The sequence below is a fragment of the Myotis davidii genome, unplaced genomic scaffold (assembly GCF_000327345.1).
Source record: "Myotis davidii unplaced genomic scaffold, ASM32734v1 scaffold44, whole genome shotgun sequence".
Taxonomy (NCBI): domain Eukaryota; kingdom Metazoa; phylum Chordata; class Mammalia; order Chiroptera; family Vespertilionidae; genus Myotis; species Myotis davidii.
In genome coordinates, this window is record NW_006299705.1 from 15,995,539 (window position 1) to 16,018,128 (window position 22,590).

Consider the following 22,590-nt stretch of genomic DNA (forward strand, 5'->3'; position numbering starts at 1 on the left):
ATTCTCTTTAATAAGTTTTATTAAATATTAAGATTCTAAGTGACAGCTAAGTAATAGATTTCAGATTATCTAAAATCTTAATGTACAGTATGAATTTACAGAGCAGTAACATTTCAATTTGCAGTTTTTTTTCATAATGCTATTTATTGTAAAACTAAAAGAAAGGGTGTAGATAATAGCCACTTTCGAAATTGGAGTTGCTTCACTAGTGGGAATAGTTACATTGTGATACAGCTTAAAAAGAAACATTAAAACTTACATTTAGCTTTTATGTAACTATATTCATGATCTCCCAGCAATTAGTCTGCTAAAGAAACACCCTTCAATTTTATCTTAGAAATAGATCTTTTAATAAAATACGAATGCTGAGTGCTTTACTATTGAGTTTATAATCTAAACTGAAAACTATATTAGTATATCAGCTGTGATTAAAATCAAAGCTTTTTTCTCTATTTTTACACATACTTATAAATATGTTAGTTCTAGTTAGCCTTCAAATGTGACATCATACAAATTTTTTTTTAATATATTGATTTCAGAGAGGAAAGGAGAGGGAGAGAGAGATAGAAACATCAATAATGAGAGAGAATCATTGATTGGCTGCCTCCTGCATGCCCCCTATTGGGGATCAAGCCAGCAACCCAGGCATGTGCCCTTGACCAGAATTGAACCTGAAGCCCTTCAGTCTGCAGGCCAATGCTCTATCCACTGAACCAAACCAGCTAGGGCTCAAATTTCTTTTTAATCTTAATCTGCCAAAGTCCCAGTGATGAGAAGACATTAAGGAACATTAAAATGCTCATAGATTCCCCAGATAATGAATAAGAACATTTTTATTCTAAACAGTAACCACTTTTTAGTTGAAGGAATCCAGAATAACTTTGCTTTGTAAACTAATATAAACTTAAAAATATAGACTTTGACATCAGACTTAGTTTTAAATCCTTGTCTAATTTCTTATTACTGGTAACTAAATTGCAAAGCAAGTTCCTTTCTGAGCTTTATTTTCCTTACCTATCAAATGGAGATAACACCAGGTATCTTTGTTGTGAAGAATTGTTAGTGCTAACACCTGATACGGCACTAAAAAAGTTACTTCCTTTCTAGTTCTTACCTCCCTTTTTTAGTTATCATGAATTATTTAAGTGAAAAGTTATGGTTTTGCACTGCTAAGAAAAAGCTTTTTAAATTTAATGTTCCAAAGAAATACTCACTTAGTTGCAATTAGTATATTTGAATTCCTAATTGCCAACTTCTATAAGCCATGATGACACGAAGTATTAAACACTCTAAGGCCATTGAGGTCTCTGTCTTTAAAAAGGTGTTGCAACTTTGCACTTCTGCAGAAGCACAACTTGGCCCAACATAAATTACTATGCTCGGTGGCCTAGTTAGCAATACCAATAAATGTATATGAACCTAACTAAACCTGCAATGAGAACATTCCCAATATAATTACTTACAATTTAGAAAACGTAATTGCCTCAAATCTATCCTAAAGGTGGAGGAAGTCAAAATTTTAATAAAATTCATAGTCTTCGAATCCTGGCTTTTTAGTTAGTGGCTGAAGATAGGCTGGGTAATGCTGTTCTTCACTTTACTCTGCCAGAATTCATATCATAGCTCAATGGAATTTTTTTTAAGGAGCCCATAAAAGCATTTATTACAATACAGTTTGAAAAAGAGATTTCTGAGCTATTGAAATTCAGTTTTCATTATGCGTAGTCCCCACAAATATTTGGAATATAAAAAATTTAAAATAGGTCCCAGAAACTCCTTAGGAAGGGTCTCTAAAATTAGAGTTTTCTAGCTTGTTAGTTCTTAATTCCCTAGGCATAATAAAGTGGTTGAAGTATATACATTTTTTGTCATATCATTAACTACAAGATGACTAGGAAAACATTAATCCTCGTATAAATCAAGTGTGAAATTAACCACTGTCTTAAATTCTTCGTTTCTTGAACACCTGTTACTTACCAGGTGGTGTGCTTGATGGGCTGTCCACCATGAAAGGAGGAAAGCGTACAGTCCAGGAAGGTAAACTGGCCTTAAATATTGTTAATTTTATTGTCTTCTGTATAGGCTATTGAATAAATTAATTCCAGTTTTGCACATTTCTAAAATTTACATTAATGGTGCTCTGTTTTAGCTTTTAAATGTGAATATTACAAAGGTTTAAGAGTTTAATCCTTTGATCAGTATGATTTTAGCAATTTTATTTTAGAGTGAATAGTACATAGGATATGCTTTTGCATTCTTAATGAACTAGTACTCATTCCTAGGTAAACACAAATGCATTAATGCTAGTATAGTTTATATAAATGCCAGGAAATGCTTGTCGATTTGTTTATGCTGTTACAGAGAATTAAACGAAATGAATATCTCCATTATTGGTGGAATGTGCAATCCATATGACTTTACACACCTTTCCAGTTAAGTGATGAACTTGATGAGAGCCTGTCACTGTTGCTCCTTAATCAGTAGGAAGGGGTCATCTTTGAGTGACATGAGGCACTCCTTCCCTCAGGCATTTATCCTGTGGCTTCCACACCAGTCACACCTCTTTTTGACGTGCAGTTTGCAGAATTCAGAATGATAATTGTTTTTATAACAAATGTGGATTGAGTTAGAAAGGTCAGTGATGGCATCCTTGAAATTAATGGCTGCTGATGTCAAAACTGGAGAATGCAATAGTTAACTATCAAAAAATTCACCTTGTATGTTAAAATGAATTTTGGGAGGATATATTTTGGTGGTTGCTTGCTCTGATAAAGAATTAAATATTTTTAGACTACTTAATTAGTTAGAAAAAGTTGTGGTACTGTTTTATTTAGTTCCAGGCATCCATCTTTCAAGATACTACAAATCCTAAAAATACTAACAATATTTTTTCAGAAGAAACAAATGTAAGATATTTTGACATCATTGATTATTAGATGTTTAGAAAAGAGTTTTCCCTCTTAAGTAAATATTTGAGAACATCCAAAACATTTTTAATCATGTTTTCCAGTTTATAAAAGCACCAAGCAACAAAGACCCATAAACATCTTTGTTTCTTGAGGCGTGAATTTATGTGAATATTTAGAGGGGGGAAAATTCTATTACATTATTTGAAAAAGAAGCTTTGTAATCTCTTTGGTTGTACTTACAAATTACAAATAAAATTACATTTTTTGCATATTTTATATATAAATATTTTCTAATATCTTTATATTTGAATTCAGTACTGTAAGTCTTTTTAGCTTAGCTATGTGCTTTTGGTTATAGATGCAATTATACTATCATTTTTAAAAAACATGAAAATCTTGAAATATAGTATATAACCCTTAGTATTAGATACAATTGACTGATTTTTTTTTCATTTTTTCTTTTTTTTCAGTTGACTGATTTTTTAAAATGCTGTCTTTGTACTATTGAATATACACATACATTTTCATTTTTAAAACAAGTAAATAGTGAACTCTTCTGGTTTTCTAAACTGCCTGCTGAATTATGATCAAACAGTGTAATTAGCAGAGTAACTAGTAATCACTTATAAAAACTAATAAGTATATAATATTTATATTAAACTTAATATAAACATATTTCTAATAAGTATATATTATTTATATAATATTGCCTTTAACATAGACCAAAAAAGTAATAAAAATTCCTTGTTTAAACACAAGCTGTCTCCAATTAAAATTGAACTATTTCTTCCATTTTTTTTATTATGACCCCCAAAGCTTTATAGAATGTTTAATTCAGATTTGGTAAATCTAATTTACTTCCTTTCAAAAGTATCTAAATTGGATCAAGTGAACTTTAATGCATAATGGGTGTTACACATTAATAGAGAATGGCTAACTCCTTTGGAACATATGATTTAGTTCTACCAAAGAATGGACATTTTTTAAAAATGTGCTTAGCACTTCCAGCAGGTAAATTGTACTGAACTGAAAATCTGGAGTCCAGCTTTGAATTTACACCGATTATGTTATCATTTATCTTAATAGTAGATGAACTAAAATTTCCAATGATTCTCCATTCTCTCTTCAAATGAAATAGTCATGTTGAATAAAATCATTAATCTTAAAGTGGTGACAGATAAAAAAGAACTTAGTTTGTTGCCAGTACTTCTCAACTTAAAGGTTAGGTCAGCAATGGTTTATGTCATGACACTGATAAATTTTTCTAGTGACCAGAATTGTTTGATTTATAATAGGTTTTTGTTCCAACTTCATCCTGAAAATGTATTTTTTAAAATTTTGTATTGCTTCTCTTTTGCATCCTAGAGACAAAATTAAAGCAATAACAAATTTGGTAGAATTAGAATACACATTTTAAAGAGCATTTTATGAAAACTAAAAAGAATTGTAATGAAAACTGAGCAAAGGGATGAGGGGGAAAGTGGGTAGGAATCATTCTGGTTTAAAGGAATTAAAAGGGTTAAAATTTTTAGACGCTGTTTAATATATTGATTGAGAAGTTAGGGGAGGTATAAAATCAGATGTAGGACATATAGACAAATCTCCTAATCTCAGGAATAAATTGTGTCTTTGAAAAAATGTTAATGTTTAATATATCAAGCTTGAAGGTCATTCTTTTGTGGTAGGGTCTTTTAAGTGAATTTCTATAGAAAACAAAAAATAAGAAAAATAGCAGTTTTAATGGTATCATCAGAAATAGGATATTTTGACTAGTAATATTCAGTCTTCTCAAGTTTAGGCAAATTGAGATTTCTCATATTTATTTTCTTGTGATTTCAGTTCTTTTACTCTTTTCAAAATACGTTTAAGTTCATACTGTCATGTTATTGGAGGAAATGGTTTTAATAGGAGGTTCAGAGTCATTTACAAAAAGTGGCTGATAAAAAAGTGGCTGAATTGGTTCCACTCAATGATATTTTTATTGACTAATTTTAGTTATTTTTTAAAAAGAGAAACTATTTCAATGTATTTAAAATTTCCTCTAAGTAAAATCACACAGGGGAAAGGATTGTAAGCAAATGCATTGCTAATAATGTTTGTGTTTGTGATATAATTTTGAATATTTCATTTTCACTTCCCCAAATTTCTTTGTAATGAAACATATTTGTTTTTAATACCAGTAGCCAATTTATTTTTGAAAGTAATGCTCCTGATATAGGTAAGAGGATCAGTCTTGAAGTTTTCTAAAGGTGTCATATATTAAACTGACATCTACTGGATTTTTAAAATATAAAGTATATTTTAAAATATACCACTTTTCGTCAGTGTAGGATTTAATTAAACATAATATCACCTATTGCAAATCTCAAATAACACACTTATACTGTATGCCCCTCCTTTGAGAGTAAATCTGGCTTATCTTGTCACTCATGTACTTGTTTAATCTGTATTGTAATTCCCTTGTAAGTATTGCCTCGCCATGTTGGGTGAGTCATGACTCCTTAGTGGGATTCTTAAGTTGCTAAAGGTTGAACTTCATGCAGATGCCTTGTGGAGTCATTCATGTCTTCACTGTCACCTTTTCTGACTTTAGAAGTATCCATGGAATCTCAAAATTACTTCTCCTCTGGTGGGTTGTCCCCCCCGCCCCCCATCCCAGATTCAACACCAGAAAGCAGTGAGACAGGAAGATTAAATGATGGCTACACTTATCAAAGGTTGTACATTAAACGACTTCGAAAGGAGTTCACTACTATATTAGAGAATTTTTTTCTTGTATCATCATAGATCTGCAAAACATTCACTTTTTAACACGTTAAGCTTCCCAGTCAGTCACGGTGACTGACACTATACTTTCTGTCCGGAAGACAACACAGGCTGGGCGCTTTACGTGTTAATATAGGTCTTATTATTTATAACATCGGTGCAGGTATAAACAGCCAGCCATCTACGGAGAAATCTAAGTCAAAGTATCTTGCTACAGTGCTCCAGACATTCTTATTTTGCCCCTCTTTGAAGGCCAGGGAAACAGCTTCTTTTAAGGTACTGTTCTAAGTAGTACAATGAAAATATACTGTTTTAACAGTTGTTTTCTATAAATGCATTGGGTGCCTACATCATAATTACAGAATGCTGGAGAGAATATCACATCAAGGTGATTTTGTGGGGGAGATTTCTCACCTGCTTCCCAGGAATGTATCACAGTTATAAGAGATCGTGGGAAATCAGGTAACTTGGTGTGTGTTCTTTGTGTTGGCGTCAGAGTGCCACAAGAATGGATGGTGTGTACCTGGCACCCTACCCCACAAGATTCAGTTCCCTGACTCTTGGTTATCAAGTGCTGAATGTTTGTGATAACATCCCCTCTCCACCCCCCTAAAAAAAAGTTTTTCTCTGTTATACCTGAAAATGCATTTTTTCATCCAAGGAAATTTATAAAGTCCTGTTCAGCAACTTCAAATAAAGTAGAACACCACTTTGGTCTGTTTTAAAACTACTTTAAGTATTCATAGTATGTGGGATTTTCCAGGTGCGTTCCCATGTGCTTCAAAAACCCTGCCGTGGTTTGCTAGTTCTCTTATGTTAATGGAATCTGAAGTCTAAGAGTTCCAGGAAAAAGGTAAGTGGTAGATATGCCATTATGTAAGGTTGGGTCAGAACTTGAGTGATCTACCTCCCTTATTATAAAAAACAAAGACAAAATCACAAATATCCCTCACTGTACAGTAGAAAATAGATATTTCAATCTTTATCAAATTTGACACCAATAAATTGTTTTACATGGTTCCAGTATTACATGTTAGACACAAATTTTGACTTGTAATTATCATACTACTATATAAAAGGAAGAATGTTTTGTGGAGATGATGTAGAGTTTAAAGTTTTCCACTTCTTTGAGTAGCTTTATTAAAAGAAGATCTCTGAACTTAGAACATGTAATGGCATTACCTCACCCTTACCTTTTTTTTCTGTGGTCCAGCTGTAACTATAATTTCTCTTCACTGTTATTGCAGGTATGTCTCCAGTAATCAAGAGACAATTAAGAGTGGTTGGGGCCAGGTGTGCACCTTTCGCTATAAAGGTAGCATTTCCCCTAAACTTGTTACCATTTTGAACTCTGGTAAGATAGCATGCGTCAAGTTGACTCTTGGCATTCTGAAGCTTGTCTTTGACTAGAAAGTGGAATGAACTTATATTATCACCTTGCCTTAGAAGCAGCAGCAGCAGCAGCAGCAGCCATACTCAACCAGATCTTGGTATTTCATCAGATGCATTCCTCCTGAGAAACTAAGAGGTGGTTTGAAGGTTTGCTCATTGACTTTCAGGTTGGTCATTCCTTTTCTCTTTGGGAGAATTATTTTATTTTTGCTACAACTGAAAATACTTTGGCACAGGTACTTGCATAACTATTTGTTTAACTTGATTTAAAAAAAAAGGTTTCAACTTGCAGGGGTGGGGAACATCTGACCCACAGGCTGTATGAGGCCCTCAAAATCATATGGTCTGGCCCTGCCAAGGCATTAGGGGTGAGTTAATTAAATGTTTGATCAAATATAGTACGGCTAATTTTTAAGTTGATAATTTTGTATGTCCCTCGAATGATGTTATAAATATCCAAATGACCCTTGGCAGAAAAAAGGTTCCCCACCCCTGGTTTAGAGTAACACTGTTAATTGAGCAGAGCAGCTGTGCTAGTTGGTTTCCTTTTTAAAAATGGAGTCATATAATTTTTCAGTAACATTTGGAAACACAACCATAATATAAATAAACCTGTCTACAAAAACATTGCTTGTGCATAGAACAGTTTTATATTGTCAGTTTTTAATGTGAAGGACAGAGGATACCAATAAGTTGAAACTTATTTGAGACCAATTATATATTTGGTTGTTTCACTTTTGGAGTAGGGGGTGGGGGTTAATCCAGATCCTTTGGTAAAAGCACAAATGTAAAAATTACATTTTCAGCGAACTTTTCATAGTGCTGTTAGTTTCAGTTGCATGTGACATTTTTATTTCCATAATGTTCTTACATAATGAGAGATTTTCCTTGATATTTCTTAAATCTCAGAGATTCAGCTAGAATAAATCTTATGATGTTCCTGCCACTGTACAAATGTAAAAAGCCTGAGGTATAAGAGGTTACATTTTCGCTAAAAAAAAAAAAATGTGTGTGGGTTGTTGTTGTCTTCAGTGAGTTATACCAGTCATCCTAGGAAAGAGAATTATAATTTAAAGGAGTGACACTATTGTAAGTATTCATTATGTTATTTTCTTGTGGTTTTAATTCATACTTGTCTGAGCAGTTAGAAAAGGCTGATTCTAGATATTCTAACCAAATGAATAGGCATCTGTCCACACATACTCACACTCACACTTGATACATGTCCCAGAATTTAAATAAGTATTAATAATAATCTGAGGCTTTTGCAAAAAGTGTAATGGTGGCTGTCTTTATTTGTATTTCTAGAGCATTAGTTGCCATAATTTTAAGCTGAGTACAAAAGTCAAAGATAAATATTCAGTTACATTTAACAGATGTAGAAACTAAAAGCTTCGGAGTAAGACTTGTTAATACAAGAGTAGACTACATTCAGTATTAGGGACATTTGGATACTGAGATAAAAATGGGAAAAGTTCTTACGGTCCCTAAGAGAGCTTACCACTGAAGTTTTCTTCACTTTTAAATACAGAATAAAACTCTATAAAATATACTTTCAGAAATATATCAGCTAAATTTTGCTCTCACTATACTTTAGCTCCAGATTTGATTTTAATACACCGTCATTGGGGTGATCATTGCCTATGACAGGGCAAGTCATATACTAGGTACTCAATAAATATACCACAGAGCAAAGTAATCTAAAGAATCTGCCTATTCAGATTTCCCTTGTGCACAGAATGATTCAAAAGTATTTTGGAATCCCTACAGAATCTATCAATTTGAGTCTGTGGAACAGTACCAAAATGAATCAGAAGTACTGAATTCTTTTTATAGATGAAAAAAAGTTAAAATATGCATTTCTTATGAAGTATCATAGTTGGAATATGAATGACCTTCAATGAGTTGACTCACTAAAAAAATACTGAGGAACGTATTTAGTAGTTCACATGATTTCTGTATTTAGCAATCTAAATAGGTGTCAGACATCTTGAAATATTTACATGGCAAATCTCTCTAAAGTTAAACAGCTCTGTAAACCCCTCACATAGGAGAAAGAGTTAAAATTTTACTAGACATAGTCTCTTGTTTTTAGCCTTGAATGCAGTAGTTTCTAAAAGCAATGAAGATTCCTATGAATATCACTTTCATGCCTCCAGAGAGTTCTTACTCCTCTGTCAGCTTCCTTGGATGCTCACCCCTCAGAAGGTATTGAATTTTGTAAAAAGTCTAGGATTCAGGGAAAGCCTTATATGTCCAAACCAAACATGAGTTTCTCTAAGTGTCACTTACAAGAATATGCACACAATCCTCCCTCAGCCACCAAAAAAAGGAGTACTGATTTTACTTAGAAAAGATTTTTTATTTAATGCAGTGAATGTATAGTCAACATTACCATTGAACTAAACATCTGAAATTTCATAGAATGAAACAAAACTTACTAATCCGTTAATGGTTACTATCCACTAGGTACATCTGGGGTCATAGAATATCAGGCTTGTAGACATTTGAGCAGACACTGTCAGCATGAAATGTAAACCTCACACAAGATATAATCAAAGGTAATTTCAAACAAATTATCCTATCAGCAAACTTTCTGTAGTAACATCAACTTCATGGAGTATTGTCTTAGCAACATATAATCATGGTGTGTGAATATAAGCATGTCGTTACAAACATGATGCACTAAATGGAGCTTATTGAGGTCAAAGCCTTTCTATAGAAAGGGATTTAATTGACAATCTTTCAACCATAGTGTATAAACAGATCAAAATAGTTCTATCATAAGAAATAGTATTTAACAACATAGCTTTAAAATAAAAATACTTTAAAAAATCAGCTCTGATGAGATTAAATTTATTGTTAAAGAATTTAGAGAGATATGTTTCTTGCTTCGGCCTTTTCTACAGTTTTCCAACACAACCCCCATCTTCACCCTATCTCAGTCTATTATTAATAAAGTAGTGCAAAACATTCTGTAGCAATTTTAGGCAAGCTTAATCCCCTACCAAGTCGGGAGGGGGTAAGACATACTCACCAAATTATTTCTCTTTCCAGAGGTATACTCACTTGAAGTTAAATAGAAAAACTACCACAAGAGTCTTGAGAATGCAGTTTTTAAATATAGATTCTATAGTAAGTAGTGAAATCTTTTTAAAGGCAAACTCCCCCTCCCCATACAGTTTATTTTACAAAATATGTGTTCATGCATTCATATTTTCAAGAATGATTATTTTTTTTCTATAAATGAATGTAATGAAACATTGGCATATCACTTAACACACTGCATTCTCTATATTACAATTCACACTAATAACAAAAATCATAGTATGCATTAAAGATTTCAGTAATCTAATGAGAAAGCACATAACTTTTTTTCTGTGAGAACATGTGAGTATTAAATATTTTTAGATATACAGGGGTATAATCTGACACCAAAAGCAATATGGATTTAGTTTGCTAGTATGTTTACTGAAATTTTGCTAATTTTCTAACTTGATACAAATTAAAGTAGTGGTAGGTATAAAAATTCAGATAGGCATTCATTTATAAACCTGGCAGTATTTATGTGTAATCCTGTAGAGATTTTAAGGTTTTAGATGGAATGATAGGACAGTTTTTGTTTGTTTTTTTTTGTAGGATTTCAGAGTATAGAAGATTCTTTTGAGGGGTGAATATACCTTCACTCATTAACTTACTTAAAGTCAGCCTAGTCATATCTAAATCTTTGGTCAGGAATAAATGTCAGGATCTGAAATCAGAATTTATGTGAAATTGAAATGCATCTGTTCCATTATTCACATCTTGGGACTCCCTCCTCCCTTTCAAAAAGTGTAAAACATAGAAAACTGCAATGTACTTTTCAGATAAAAAATAGTCACATGAAAAAAACTTTAACATGTATCTAGATTTCCATCAGGCAAAACAAAGCATATAATCTAATCTGGTTCTTCCACTTGTAATTAGAGAAGTGTGTGTCTCCCAGTGTTACCATTCTTACATTTGTTGTTCCAGTGTGCTATATTATTAGCCACCACTAACAAGGCTTTCATACAGCAGAAGGTAAACTTTTTATCAAATTGATTCTGTACAATGGAAGTATATTTTCAAAGACACATGCCCTTATACACTATTTACAAGTTCTCACGATCATGTTTTAAGAGGTAAAATAAATAAAAAGCAGGAAGAAAGGAAATGCTGCTGAGGCTGGAAGCCTTTTGTGTCTTCCCGAGCAGATGCTGGTCTCCTCAGTGCTGGGGCTAGCTAGCCAAGATTGTTTTTCTTCCTTTTACATGGGCTGTGAGAGGGATCTGGTTTCAATTCTTGGTATTGCACCTGTTTAAACAGAGTTCAGAGAAAGACTGGTCAGGTGGCCACTTTCTGGCAAAGGAAGGAAAGACTGCTTGGAGGAAAAAGTGCTCACTCTGGAAGCTGTATGAGATCTGCAGCTGGGATACAGAACACAATAGAGTGATACAGCAAGAGTCTGAGGGGAGTCCTGCCAGGAGCTACATGAGAGCCCCGATGTGACCTCTGGTAACAGACGTGGGTTTTCACTGTCCATAAGACATAACATTAAAAGCAGAACCATCTCATCTATTGTGAAGCGATGGATAATGGTTCTTTACAGATTTTTGTTTAATATAGGTTTAATATCCAGCTCGCTCTCATGTCTGATACTAAATAAACTCAACTGGAACAAAGGGAAAAGGTATCACTGTAACCCAGTTTCAAGATTTTGTTAAAAACATTTCTCATTTTACTTTGAAAATAGTTGATTAATGGGTATTGATTAACCTGAAAGGATTTTAAAGAATTAAGATATGCTCCAGTCTTCAAAAAGCCTTCTCCCCCACTCACTGACTTCAAATATGCATCTTTAAAATTCATTCAATTTGTGCGATTGTGCACAGAGGTGTTTTTCTCCAAATGTCCACTGGCACACTTTACTTTCATCATCTCATATTCCTGTTTCCTCCCTTCAGGTCATGGTGACTTCCCTTCACAGTCTCCAGCTGAACCTTCCTAGTCCCTGACGGCTCTGGTAGGTGCTTGATGCAACCCCTGTCATTCCCCATTCTTCTCTATGAGTTCTGCTAGGTTAGCACCCCAAGTAGGCTAAATTTCTCAACAGCACGATCAGCTATAGGCTTTATTAACTTTACCTGTCTCTTTGAAACCTTTGAAATTAAAAGAATATAAAGATAAAACCTAATGCTACCCGACATTAAAATAGTAGTAATAATGAAATCTACATACCACTTGTACATCTGAAGGGACTCTAGAAAGGAAGTCAAGCAGTTCATTGTTGTCAATTGCATAGGGACACCGAAGCTTTTTTGTAAATTTATTGATGCCTGAAAAAGTGATAGATTGTTGAAATCTCCAAAGTTTGTTGTAGAAAACACATTTCTGGCAAATGTATTAAAGTGATTCGAAGGTCTAGATTAAGGTGCCATTTAACCTTGAATGAACCAATAAATCCTACTATCTTTCTTCCTTCCCTGTACCCTTCTTCTCTCCTTCCCAACCCAATGGATGCTGTTTTTCTCTTTGTATTTTAGTGGCTTCCTTTGCATTTGGGAAATAAAAGCCACCTGACAAGAATAGTCAATGACCTTATTTGCTTCTCCCCTCAGTGTTACTGTACGTAGCAGCTTTGCTTTAGTGTCCCATCTATGATGAAAATTGTCTTCCTGCATTTTTGATTGGGATTGTAGGCAAGAAGTCTTATTTATTGATTTTCTCTTTTTCAAAAGATAAAGTGTGTGTGTGTGGGGGGGGGGGTGTCACTGTTATGCAGGCTAAATGTGTAGAAGACCTTGATTTTATTTCAAAGTTACTTTAAACGAGAAAGGATTTATCACCAGCTCTGAAGATGGCGGTATAAAAGGATCCTGAACTCCCATGAACACACCAGATCTACAGTTGCTTATGGGAAAACTTTCTCTGAAAACTGGCTGAGTGAATACTACACATTGGATGAACAAGAAAAGGCCCACATGGAAACAGGTAGGAGTGTCTGTGGCACAATGTCACAATAAACCCCACCCCCCGGTGCAGCACCTACAGTCTGGAGGGAACTCCAATCCAGAGCCTCTCCCTGAGGAGCATAGGATCTGAACCCCATATCAGGCATCCCCATTTTTTAAAGACTTATACATGAGCAAGAAGCCCCCAAACTACCTAGCTTTATTTTCCTTCCAATTTTATTGAGAAGTAATTCACATACTTGACTATATAGGGATAAGGTGTATAGCATATGAAATGATTATCACAGTAGGCTTACTTAACATCTATCATAGGGCTACAAAGCAAAGAAAGGAAAAATATTTCTTGCTATGAGAACTCTTAGGATCTGTTCTCTTAACAACTTTCCTTTATATAATATAGCAATGTTACTATATATAGGAAATATGTATAGCATAATACTCCCTAGGTCCATTCATGTTGACTCAAATGGCAAGATTACATTCCTGTTTATGGCTGATTAATATTCCATTATATAGATATGTACCAGTAATTTCACTACTGATGGACCCCTAGGTTGCTTTCATGTCTTGACTATTATAAATAATACTAAAATGAACAGAGGGAGATCATATATATGTATATGTATATATGTATATGTGTGTGTATATATATGTGTGTGTGTATATATATATACACACACATATATATGATCTTCAATCACGTACCATTATATTATATTTATTTATTTAAATTAGTGTTTTGGATTTCTTTAGATAAATACCCAGAAGTGGAATAGCTGGATTATATGGTAGCTCTAATTTAATTTTTTGGAGAACCTCCATATTGTTTTCTATAGTGCCTATACCAATTTACAGTCTCACCAATAGTGCACAAGAGTTCCATTTTCTCCACACCCACACCAGCATTTGTTATTTCTTGTCCTGTTGATAATAGCCATTATTACTGGTGTAAAGTGATATCTCATTGTGGTGTTTTTTTGTGTGTGTTTTTAATCTTCGCTGAAGGATGTTTTTATTGATTTTGAGAGAGAGACAGAAACGTTGATGGGTTGCTTTTGGTATGTGCCTGGACTGGGAGAACACCCACAATTTTTGGTATATGGGATGACTCTCCAACCAACTGAGCCATTTGTATATCTTCTTTGAGCTAGGACCTGAGTAGAAATTTTTCCAAAGGACATACAGATGGCCAACAGGAATCTGATTAGGGAAATGCAAATCAAAACCAAAATGACACACCTGTTAAAAAAAAGTAAGTGTTGGCAAGGATGTGGGAAAAAGGGAATCATTGTATACTCTTGGTGGGATTGTAAATTGGTGCAACCACTACAGAAAACAGTATGAAGGTTCCTCAAAAATTTAAAAATAGAACTACAGTATCAACAGGCAATTCCACTTCTGAGTATTTAATTGAATAAAATAAACACTAACTCAAAAATATATATGCACTGCATGTTCATTTAGCCTTATTTGCAATAGCCAAAATAATGGAAACAACCAAAGTGTCAATCAATGGATGAATGGATAAAGAAAATGTGATATATAATGGAATGTTATTCTGCCATAAAAATAGAACTAAATCTTGCCATTTCCAACTATATGGATGGACCTTGAGGGCATTATATTAAGTGAAATAAGTCAGAGAAAAACAAATACTGTATGATTTCATACATGGAATCTAAAACAAAAATGAGCTCATAGATTCAGAGAACAGATTGGTGGTTACTAGAAGAGGGAATTGGATGATGGGCTAAAGGGGTCATAAGGTACAAAATTCCAGTTATAAATAAGTCATGGGGATTTGGTGACTAGCATGGTGACTATTGTTAATAATACTGTAATTGCATTTTTGAAATTGCTAAAAGTATATTTTAAAAGTTCTCATCACAAGAAAAAAATGTATCTCTGGCATTGGGATTTTTAGAAACCACTTTTTCTTTTAAATTACAAGTGTACATTAAATTCTTGCAAAAGATGCTGCCATGATTGACTAACTTGGATCACAACAGCCAAGAATCATTAGAGACAAACATCTACCCATGCTAAATTACTCAATAGTTAATCCTCTGTACTACCTGAAGAGTCAGTGTGGATAAAGGGTCAATGCGGGTGAAATGTAAAAATAATGTATAAAACTTAGAAGTATCTGTCCTACATATTCTGTGTGATAATGTAGATTTTCAATGTGACAAGTCTGTTTTTAAATTTGTGTTGCACTTAAATTACCAAACATGCACATAGAAATACATAAGCAACTTGATATGAAAGCAGTGGTCTGGTGAGACCTGGGCCATGAGCTAGAGCATTGTGGCTCTTCGTTAGGGTATGATTTTCTTCTCTTCCTGTGTCCCCATGTGAGGTCCCTCTGAAACTTCTGGTTAGTACTTCAGCAATCACGTACTACTAAAGGGAATACTGTTCTTGTTTCATTTCAGTGAATGAAACAAGAGGCCCACACACATTCTCTAAAAATTACATTTAAGACAGCCAGTGGCTCCCAAGTTACAGAGCGAGATGTCTGCCATGGTCTCCAGGTTCCAAGAACCTGGGCAAACAAAAACAGAGGTTCACCACCTGTCACAACCTAGATGGCAGGAGTGGCTCTCAGTTGGTTAGAGGTAATAAACTGCCAAATGCTCTACTCTAATTCCTTCACGATAAGAGCATCTGTTTTAAATATCAGAAAGGAATGCAAGATGAGGGCTGGAGCATACACTAGGGCAGTGGTCGACAAACTGCGGCTCAGCAGTCAATCGCACTGTAAGTGTGCGCCCGCACATGGTATTTTGTGGAAGAGCCACACTCAAGGGGCCAAAGAGCCGCATGTGGCTCATGAGCCATGGTTTGCCGACCACGGCACTCGGGAAAAAGAACATGGTGGAAAAAGCCTCTTCCCTAGCATAGTGGAAGTACTGTATTAGGTGAAACTGTTTATTTAAACTATAGAAATTAAGAACAAATAGTCACTATTCCTACTATCCTACTCCCCACCCAAGATGCGGAGGTAAGTTTATGGTAAGTGGTAAGAGGGAGTATTCATGGTAGGAAAAGAGGCCACACTCGGGAAAAAGAACATGGTGGAAAAAGCCTCTTCCCTAGCATAGTGGAAGTACTGTATTAGGTGAAACTGTTTATTTAAACTATAGAAATTAAGAACAAATAGTCACTATTCCTACTATCCTACTCCCCACCCAAGATGCGGAGGTAAGTTTATGGTAAGTGGTAAGAGGGAGTATTCATGGTAGGAAAAGAGGCCAAAAACAGTAGGGAGAAAGGAATCCTAAAACTGGAGGGCTTAGAGACATCTGACCCCTCTCCCTTTATTCCAGCATAGTGCGTTAAAGCCTTAAAAAGAAAAGAACAAAACATTCTCTTTGGTCTTTTTGTTGTACGAGCACATGTTGTCTGGAGTCAAGGCCCATTTCAGTTCTTTGCATTTCATATAGGTTTAGCAAGCTTAGGTGTGTGGAGACCAGGGGCAAGTAGAGAATTCTACTTCTACCCAGTCTTGTGTGTGTGCATATGTAATATCTATGCATGTATATGCATATGTATATATGTATGTATGTATATAATTAATGTCATAGTTTTATATGTTAGTCAGTCTTAGAGATTAAGAATTGAATTTTCCAAACCAAGAGTTTTGTCAGATATGGGGGGGGAGGGTGCGCGGGTAGGAGGAACCTCAAAACTATCAAGAATGCTGAAACTTGGTACATGAGGACTGTTGGCATGCGGCATAACTGCATTAAAAATTAGGACCCGAAACTACTTTTAAAGGGGGTTTTTGCAGAAGCATTCTTATTTAGTACACATAAAGCAGGTTTCTTGTTCCTAAGCAGCCTGTCAATGACAGGGACCCTTTTCTGTATCCTACAGGTGACCATATATAGTACCATATTTACAGACACTTCCACAAGACAGAGCACCATAGCACAAAAGCATATTGTCCTGAACGCACCATATGGCTCGAAATGCCTCTGTTTACGTATAAGTGGTGAAAATAAATCAGAGTGATATCTAGACCGAGCTACTCTTTGATATATGAAGAATCTGCACAGCAACATGTTTATAGTATGATGGAGCCTATGGTGCCAGATAAGAAAAATGCATTTTGCAGGTAGACTTAGATCGTTATACTGTTGTGATTTTTAACCGACCTGTCTCTTTTCATCATGGAGTAGCTTCATGACCATAAATATACGGAACTACTGACAGGATAATTCATCCCTTAAAAATAGTTTGTTCTTAGCAGCTAAGACAGTAAAAAGAAAAGAAAAAGGCTTTACTTACCCCAGACAAGGACAATGTATCTCAGTGGAATGAAGTACAGCACGACTGTGAACACACAGAGGGCCACGATGGCCAGCCAGCTTAGGAATGGGACCGTCCAGTTGAAAGTACTGAATGAAAGGTTAACATTAGCAATGTAGCATTTCTTATCAGGAAGGGATTAGGCCTCAAAAGATATTTAAAGGAATAAGAAATTGTACATGATGTGGATAAATGTTAGTGTTTTTGTTCTAATTTCCTGGTAATGTGTGTTATATTCACTCAGAGTGGGGTTTGTCCTGGGCAGTTTTTGATCCAAAAAAGGATGATTATTAAGAGATTTTCTTCCAGTACTGTGTCTCAGCATAACTTAGGAGTTATTCCTTAGTTTTGTAGCTAGCTATAGCTTGCTTTTTGTATCCTGAGGTCAAATGTTTAATATTTAAAAAAAATTTTTTTTAGTAAAAGAGCCAAAGTTGCATCAATCTGATTGTCTTGTTTTCAATTACTTTTAGGGTTTGGCTTTTTGGACTTTATCATTTTCCTCCCATGGCTAGAGTGAGCGACTTATAACTTGCCAGGTAAAGAATCATGTCTTCCCTCCCTTACACCTGTGCTTCCCTTGCTTCTGCTGCTTGTGGAGAGAACAGAAGGCTGAGGGTCTGCCTGCTCTCCTGGGGCTCAGCTCAGAGCTATCCATCACACTGTTCCTTGTGCAAGGGCACTGGCTCTTTCCTCAGAAAACCTGTCTTCTGGGCAGCTTCACTGGAGGGCTCCCTGTGTTCTTTCTTTCTCCTCTTGGAAGAGTAAGAATCCTTACCAGTGTAGCTAATGTCAGGGGAAACAAGATTGTCCATTTCCCACAACGCATTGTGGAATCTAAATCTAGAATATGATCCCCATTCAAGAAAGTTCTGGAATGAATAACAAAATGCAGTTATAGAGACTTTTCACTTTGTACTTAAATATTGCTTCTGAAGCTGCTTTCTGAATATATGCATTATATTCCATGTGACTATAGGGGGATTTCTCTTTTTAATATTCAAGAGATTGTGCAGAGAAGATGGCTGCACCTCAGCCTATACTTATCCCTGTATCACTACTGCACCTATGGAAGTTCTACAAAACCCTGTATACCACAGGCTGGTCCACAGCCAGGATCTGGTCCTCTGCTTCAACTGGCCCTCATGTTTTCCAGCCAGCACCTGTTCTGAGGTCTCTTAGCATCCAGAGAGATAAAGAACCATTTTCCCTCAGGCATTCACTAGCCTGGCCCGAGAGCTGACCCAGGGTCTTCTGGTGCCAATGAGATGCTGTCATCAGGTATGAACACCCAGTGTACCTCAGAAAGGACAACACTCACTCAGTAGAGAAAGCCCCCATTTAGGACTTCACCCTGTGCTTCATGGACAGAGTGTGGAGAACAGCAGGACATTCTTAGAGATGGAGAAAAAAAACATTGAGAGGAAGAAGGGAAAAGACAAACGTGGGAATCAATTTTCAGAAGTCTAAGACTGACCGTTGCTTCGAGGCACATTTGGGAGTGAGAGGGAGGCTGTTCTGTCTAATGTGATACGAGAATGTGGAAACTCAGCATCTATGCATGTGTGGAAATGTATTAAACAAAAAAATTACATGAAATAAGACTCATTATCCCTTGAAACATCAAAGGCACTAAACGAGTGACTCAAACCTTTAGTTTAAATAACTTACTCCTCTTCAACTTACGCCCAAAGAGTCAAATCTGAACACTTTGGGTTACGAACAATAAACAATGAGTGGATATATGAAACTAGGAAAATGTAGGCTTAACTGGATATACAGCACCCCTTCTTGAGTGGGCCAATTTTTATATAGTTCAGTAGTAGTTTGAGGCCTTAGTATATTTTTACTGATATTCAATTGTAAATCACCTTATTGTTTTTATAATTAAACAGTTGTTTTAAAAAGTAGATTAGTAAAAAAGTATTTCAAGTAAAACACAATATAAAATTAAGAATGTTTCTTAACTTTGCATTAGATATTTTCTTACTCAAAAAAATAAAGGTGATTTTTAAAAATCCACAGAATTAAAAAATTTTTAATGGCCGAGCATTAGTTTATTTCATGTATAATATATTAGCTGTATAAATACACAAATTTGAAAGTATATTTGGTAAGATGCTATATATAATACCACTTTCAAAAAATTTTAGATTAATTTGAAAATATACCTCAGCCAACAATAAAATGTGTGTCTTCCTTACCCGAAATCCTCATTTTGCTTAGTTTATTTATTTTTTTTTATCATGAGTTGATATTCTGTTTAAGAACAAAGCCTTTCACTGTGAAAATGTGTTAAAATTTAGAATGGTGTTATTTCTCCAAAGCTACAAGTATAATTTCTTTCCAACCAATATGTTCTAAATTTCAGGAAGGAAATTGACAGAACTTTCATAAAACCAAAGACTGACAGAAACAAAGTAAATAATGATGAAACTGAGCAATAGATCATCCAGAAGGAGTGTCCCCTGCCAAAACGAATTGGCATTTCACCCTCTGAGAAACAAATGGACACTCTGTCTCCACAGAAGGCCAGGGTCCACGTGTCAGCATCACTTACTTCTTTATCCTTTCGCCTAAGGAAGCCGCTTCATCTAGGATGTTCTGGACACTGATGCATACCTCCTGGATGGCATAGATTTTATTTATAAACCCCTTCTTTTCACTGTCCTAAAACATAATAAAAAGAGAGGTTCTGTATGAGTCATGGTATTCTTCAGTGCTTGAATTCTTTGCATTGTCCCTGTCTTAACATTTTTAAACTTAAACTCTATGTCTTCTTACATACAAGGATCACTTGAGAATTCAGGATATAAAGGGAGGGGTAGGAGGAAGAGTAGCCACTGTTGTGGAGCTGTGCTAGTATAAAAGGTAGCTGCAAAGCAGGGCATTCAGACTCTGTTGCTGGTGCCCTGATGATCAGAAAAATGTCAGCCAGGGGGAAAGAAAGTATAAAGGTTTAAGAGATAGGTCATGTCTCAGAATAACCACAACCAGGATCTGTGCTGACCCTGGACCCACCATGATTCACTACTTAGTAGACCTTGTTTTTTGACCCCACCACCCACACACCTGAGTTTGGTTTTAGCTTCAGATATTTCATCAGCAGAGACTGCTGGGTACAAATTAGAGGACCTGACAGGAATGAAAACTGCAAACAAAAATGACAAGGTTGCCCAGTCAGTGTGGCTTAGTGAATGAGCATCAACCTTTGAACCAGGAGGTCATCGTTGATTCCCAGTCAGGGCACATACCCAGGTGCAGGCTCAATCCCCACTGTGGGAAGTCCAGAAGGCAGCCAATCAATAATTCTCTCTCATCATTGATGTTTCTCTCTCTCTCCCTCCCCTTCTTTGAAATAATATATTCCCCCCCACACACTCATGCTCTCACCCCAACCCCCACCCCCAGTGTCTGTGTCCATTGGTTAGGCTTATATGCATTCATACAAGTCTAGTTTACAAATGAGTGAAATCATGTGATATTTATCTTTCTCTGACTGGCATATTTTGCTTAGCAAAATGCTCTCCAGTTCCATCCATGCTGTTGCAAATGGTAAGAATTCCTTCTTTCTTACAGCAGCGTAGTATTCCATTGTGTAGATGTACCACAGTTTTTTAATCCACTCATCTACTGATGGGCACTTAGGCTGTTTTCAAATCTTAGCTATTGTAAATTGTGCTGCTGTGAACATGGGGGTGCATATATCCTTTCTGATTGGTTAAATGACAAGGTCAATTAAAATCCACTAAGTGAACACTTTCTAGGATAGTACCGAAGACAGATGAGATATACAATAAGCCTGGCCCCCTCTGAAAAATAATAGCCACAGACTTCATACAGTAGCTTATGCTATATTAGGGTTCTAACTAAACATTTTTTTCCTCTTTGTACTTAGTTCTTCATTTTAAAACTTACGCTGGATTTAAGCAAACTGGTGTGCTCCGGGGAACGGGTGGATGGGGATTGAGCAGAAAGCACCCAGAGAATGGTGTGATCCTGGGGGAGGTGTGTACATTTTGTAATTTTAGACCCAGAGGAAGAAATACTGGTGGCCTTTCACGATTGAAAATTCTGCTTAGTAGCCTGGCATCACAGGCACTCGCCTGGGCTGTTTGGTGGAGACCATCCAACCCTGATTCCATGACTCCATTCCTCCATGCCAGCTTGAATAGCTCTGAAAATGTAGCTCCAATTTCATTCCTTTAACTTCTTTCGAACGCTTGCACACTGTGCCAGAACACTTGAGACCTCATGTGGCAGGCAGTGCGTGCTGAAAGCCGCCAGGAAGCTAGAATAATAATGTCGTCATGTTGCACATTTACATACTGACTTTCATTTCAGAGGAGTCTCTGAAGCACTTTGCACTGTGAACACTTGGCTGAGGCTGGCATCCTGCCACCTTCAAAGCCAAGGGCAAGTGAATGACAGGTGTGTATGCAACCTCCAGGGACAACAGGGTCCAGTGGGACTGAGGACATGGGGACCAGTTTTATAACATGATCTTTAGATACCGGTTACTTAGAGCCTTTGTTTTTAATGTAATCCCCATGGAAGATATTGCCTACATTATTCATCTTGGTTATGCCACAATGGACTGTCAGACAGTGAGGTAGATGAGGTGCATTAGGCTCAAAGTATAAGGAAAAATTAGGTACTCTGAGTCCCCGCTATCTTCAATTCGCCTTTTTTTTGTTATTACAGACATGGGTGAATCAATTTCTTGTCTTTTTTCCCTCCTCAGTAATAAAAATAAATGTGTAATTGCACCTACGCAATTTTACACTTTAGAATAAAATGGATAACCAGTGGCTCCTTTTAGTTCCTTTCATAATTACAAAGTTAATCTGCTGTAATCATCTTCATGGCCTTCAGTGTCGTCTCTCAAGTAGGGAGTTCATTTATGTCTATGAAGTAAAGTACTCTTATAAATACTTTTCTACATACAGAATAAATCAAGCTGAAATTGAAGTATGTTGGTTATACAGCAAAAGCTCATTGGAAAAAATGTCTTACCTATTTGAAATTATGACTTGAAAAATATTTCCTTCATAATAGCAGTAAAATCCTATATAATAAAAGGGTAATATGCAAATTGACCCTAACAGCAGAACGACTGGTCACTGACACACACTGACCACCAGGGGGCAGATGCTCAATGCAGGAGCTGCCCCCTGGTGGTCAGTGTGCTCCCGTGGGGGGGGTGAGGGGGGGAT

General features: G+C 35.8%; 1 protein-coding gene and 1 long non-coding RNA gene across 13 annotated transcripts in view; one reads left to right on the top strand and one right to left on the bottom strand.

Annotated features, from left to right (window-relative positions):
* Nucleotides 1–1,971: 1,971 nt before the first annotated feature.
* On the top strand, nucleotides 1,972–20,929 carry LOC107184954. 2 transcript variants are annotated; one of them, XR_001515859.1, is made up of 8 exons: nucleotides 1,972–2,037; nucleotides 6,439–6,528; nucleotides 6,923–6,990; nucleotides 7,125–7,234; nucleotides 12,053–12,111; nucleotides 12,827–13,079; nucleotides 17,848–17,913; nucleotides 19,746–19,927. It is a non-coding gene; the product is annotated as an uncharacterized LOC107184954 (long non-coding RNA). The 2 variants fall into 2 exon arrangements; XR_001515860.1 differs by lacking the exon at nucleotides 19,746–19,927 and adding an exon at nucleotides 20,892–20,929 and having other exon boundaries at nucleotides 6,439–7,234.
* MCTP1 (multiple C2 and transmembrane domain containing 1) overlaps nucleotides 9,409–22,590 on the bottom strand; it is a 422,223-nt gene continuing 409,041 nt past the window's right edge. For all 11 annotated transcript variants that reach the window (XM_015571629.1, XM_015571627.1, XM_015571631.1 and 8 more), the window contains 4 exons: nucleotides 19,935–20,044; nucleotides 17,354–17,463; nucleotides 12,327–12,424; nucleotides 9,409–11,402 (listed from right to left, as the gene is read on the bottom strand). In XM_015571629.1, the coding sequence (XP_015427115.1) occupies nucleotides 11,331–11,402; nucleotides 12,327–12,424; nucleotides 17,354–17,463; nucleotides 19,935–20,044 (390 nt within the window). In that variant the 3' untranslated portion in view covers nucleotides 9,409–11,330. The remainder of the gene's footprint in view (nucleotides 11,403–12,326; nucleotides 12,425–17,353; nucleotides 17,464–19,934; nucleotides 20,045–22,590) is intronic.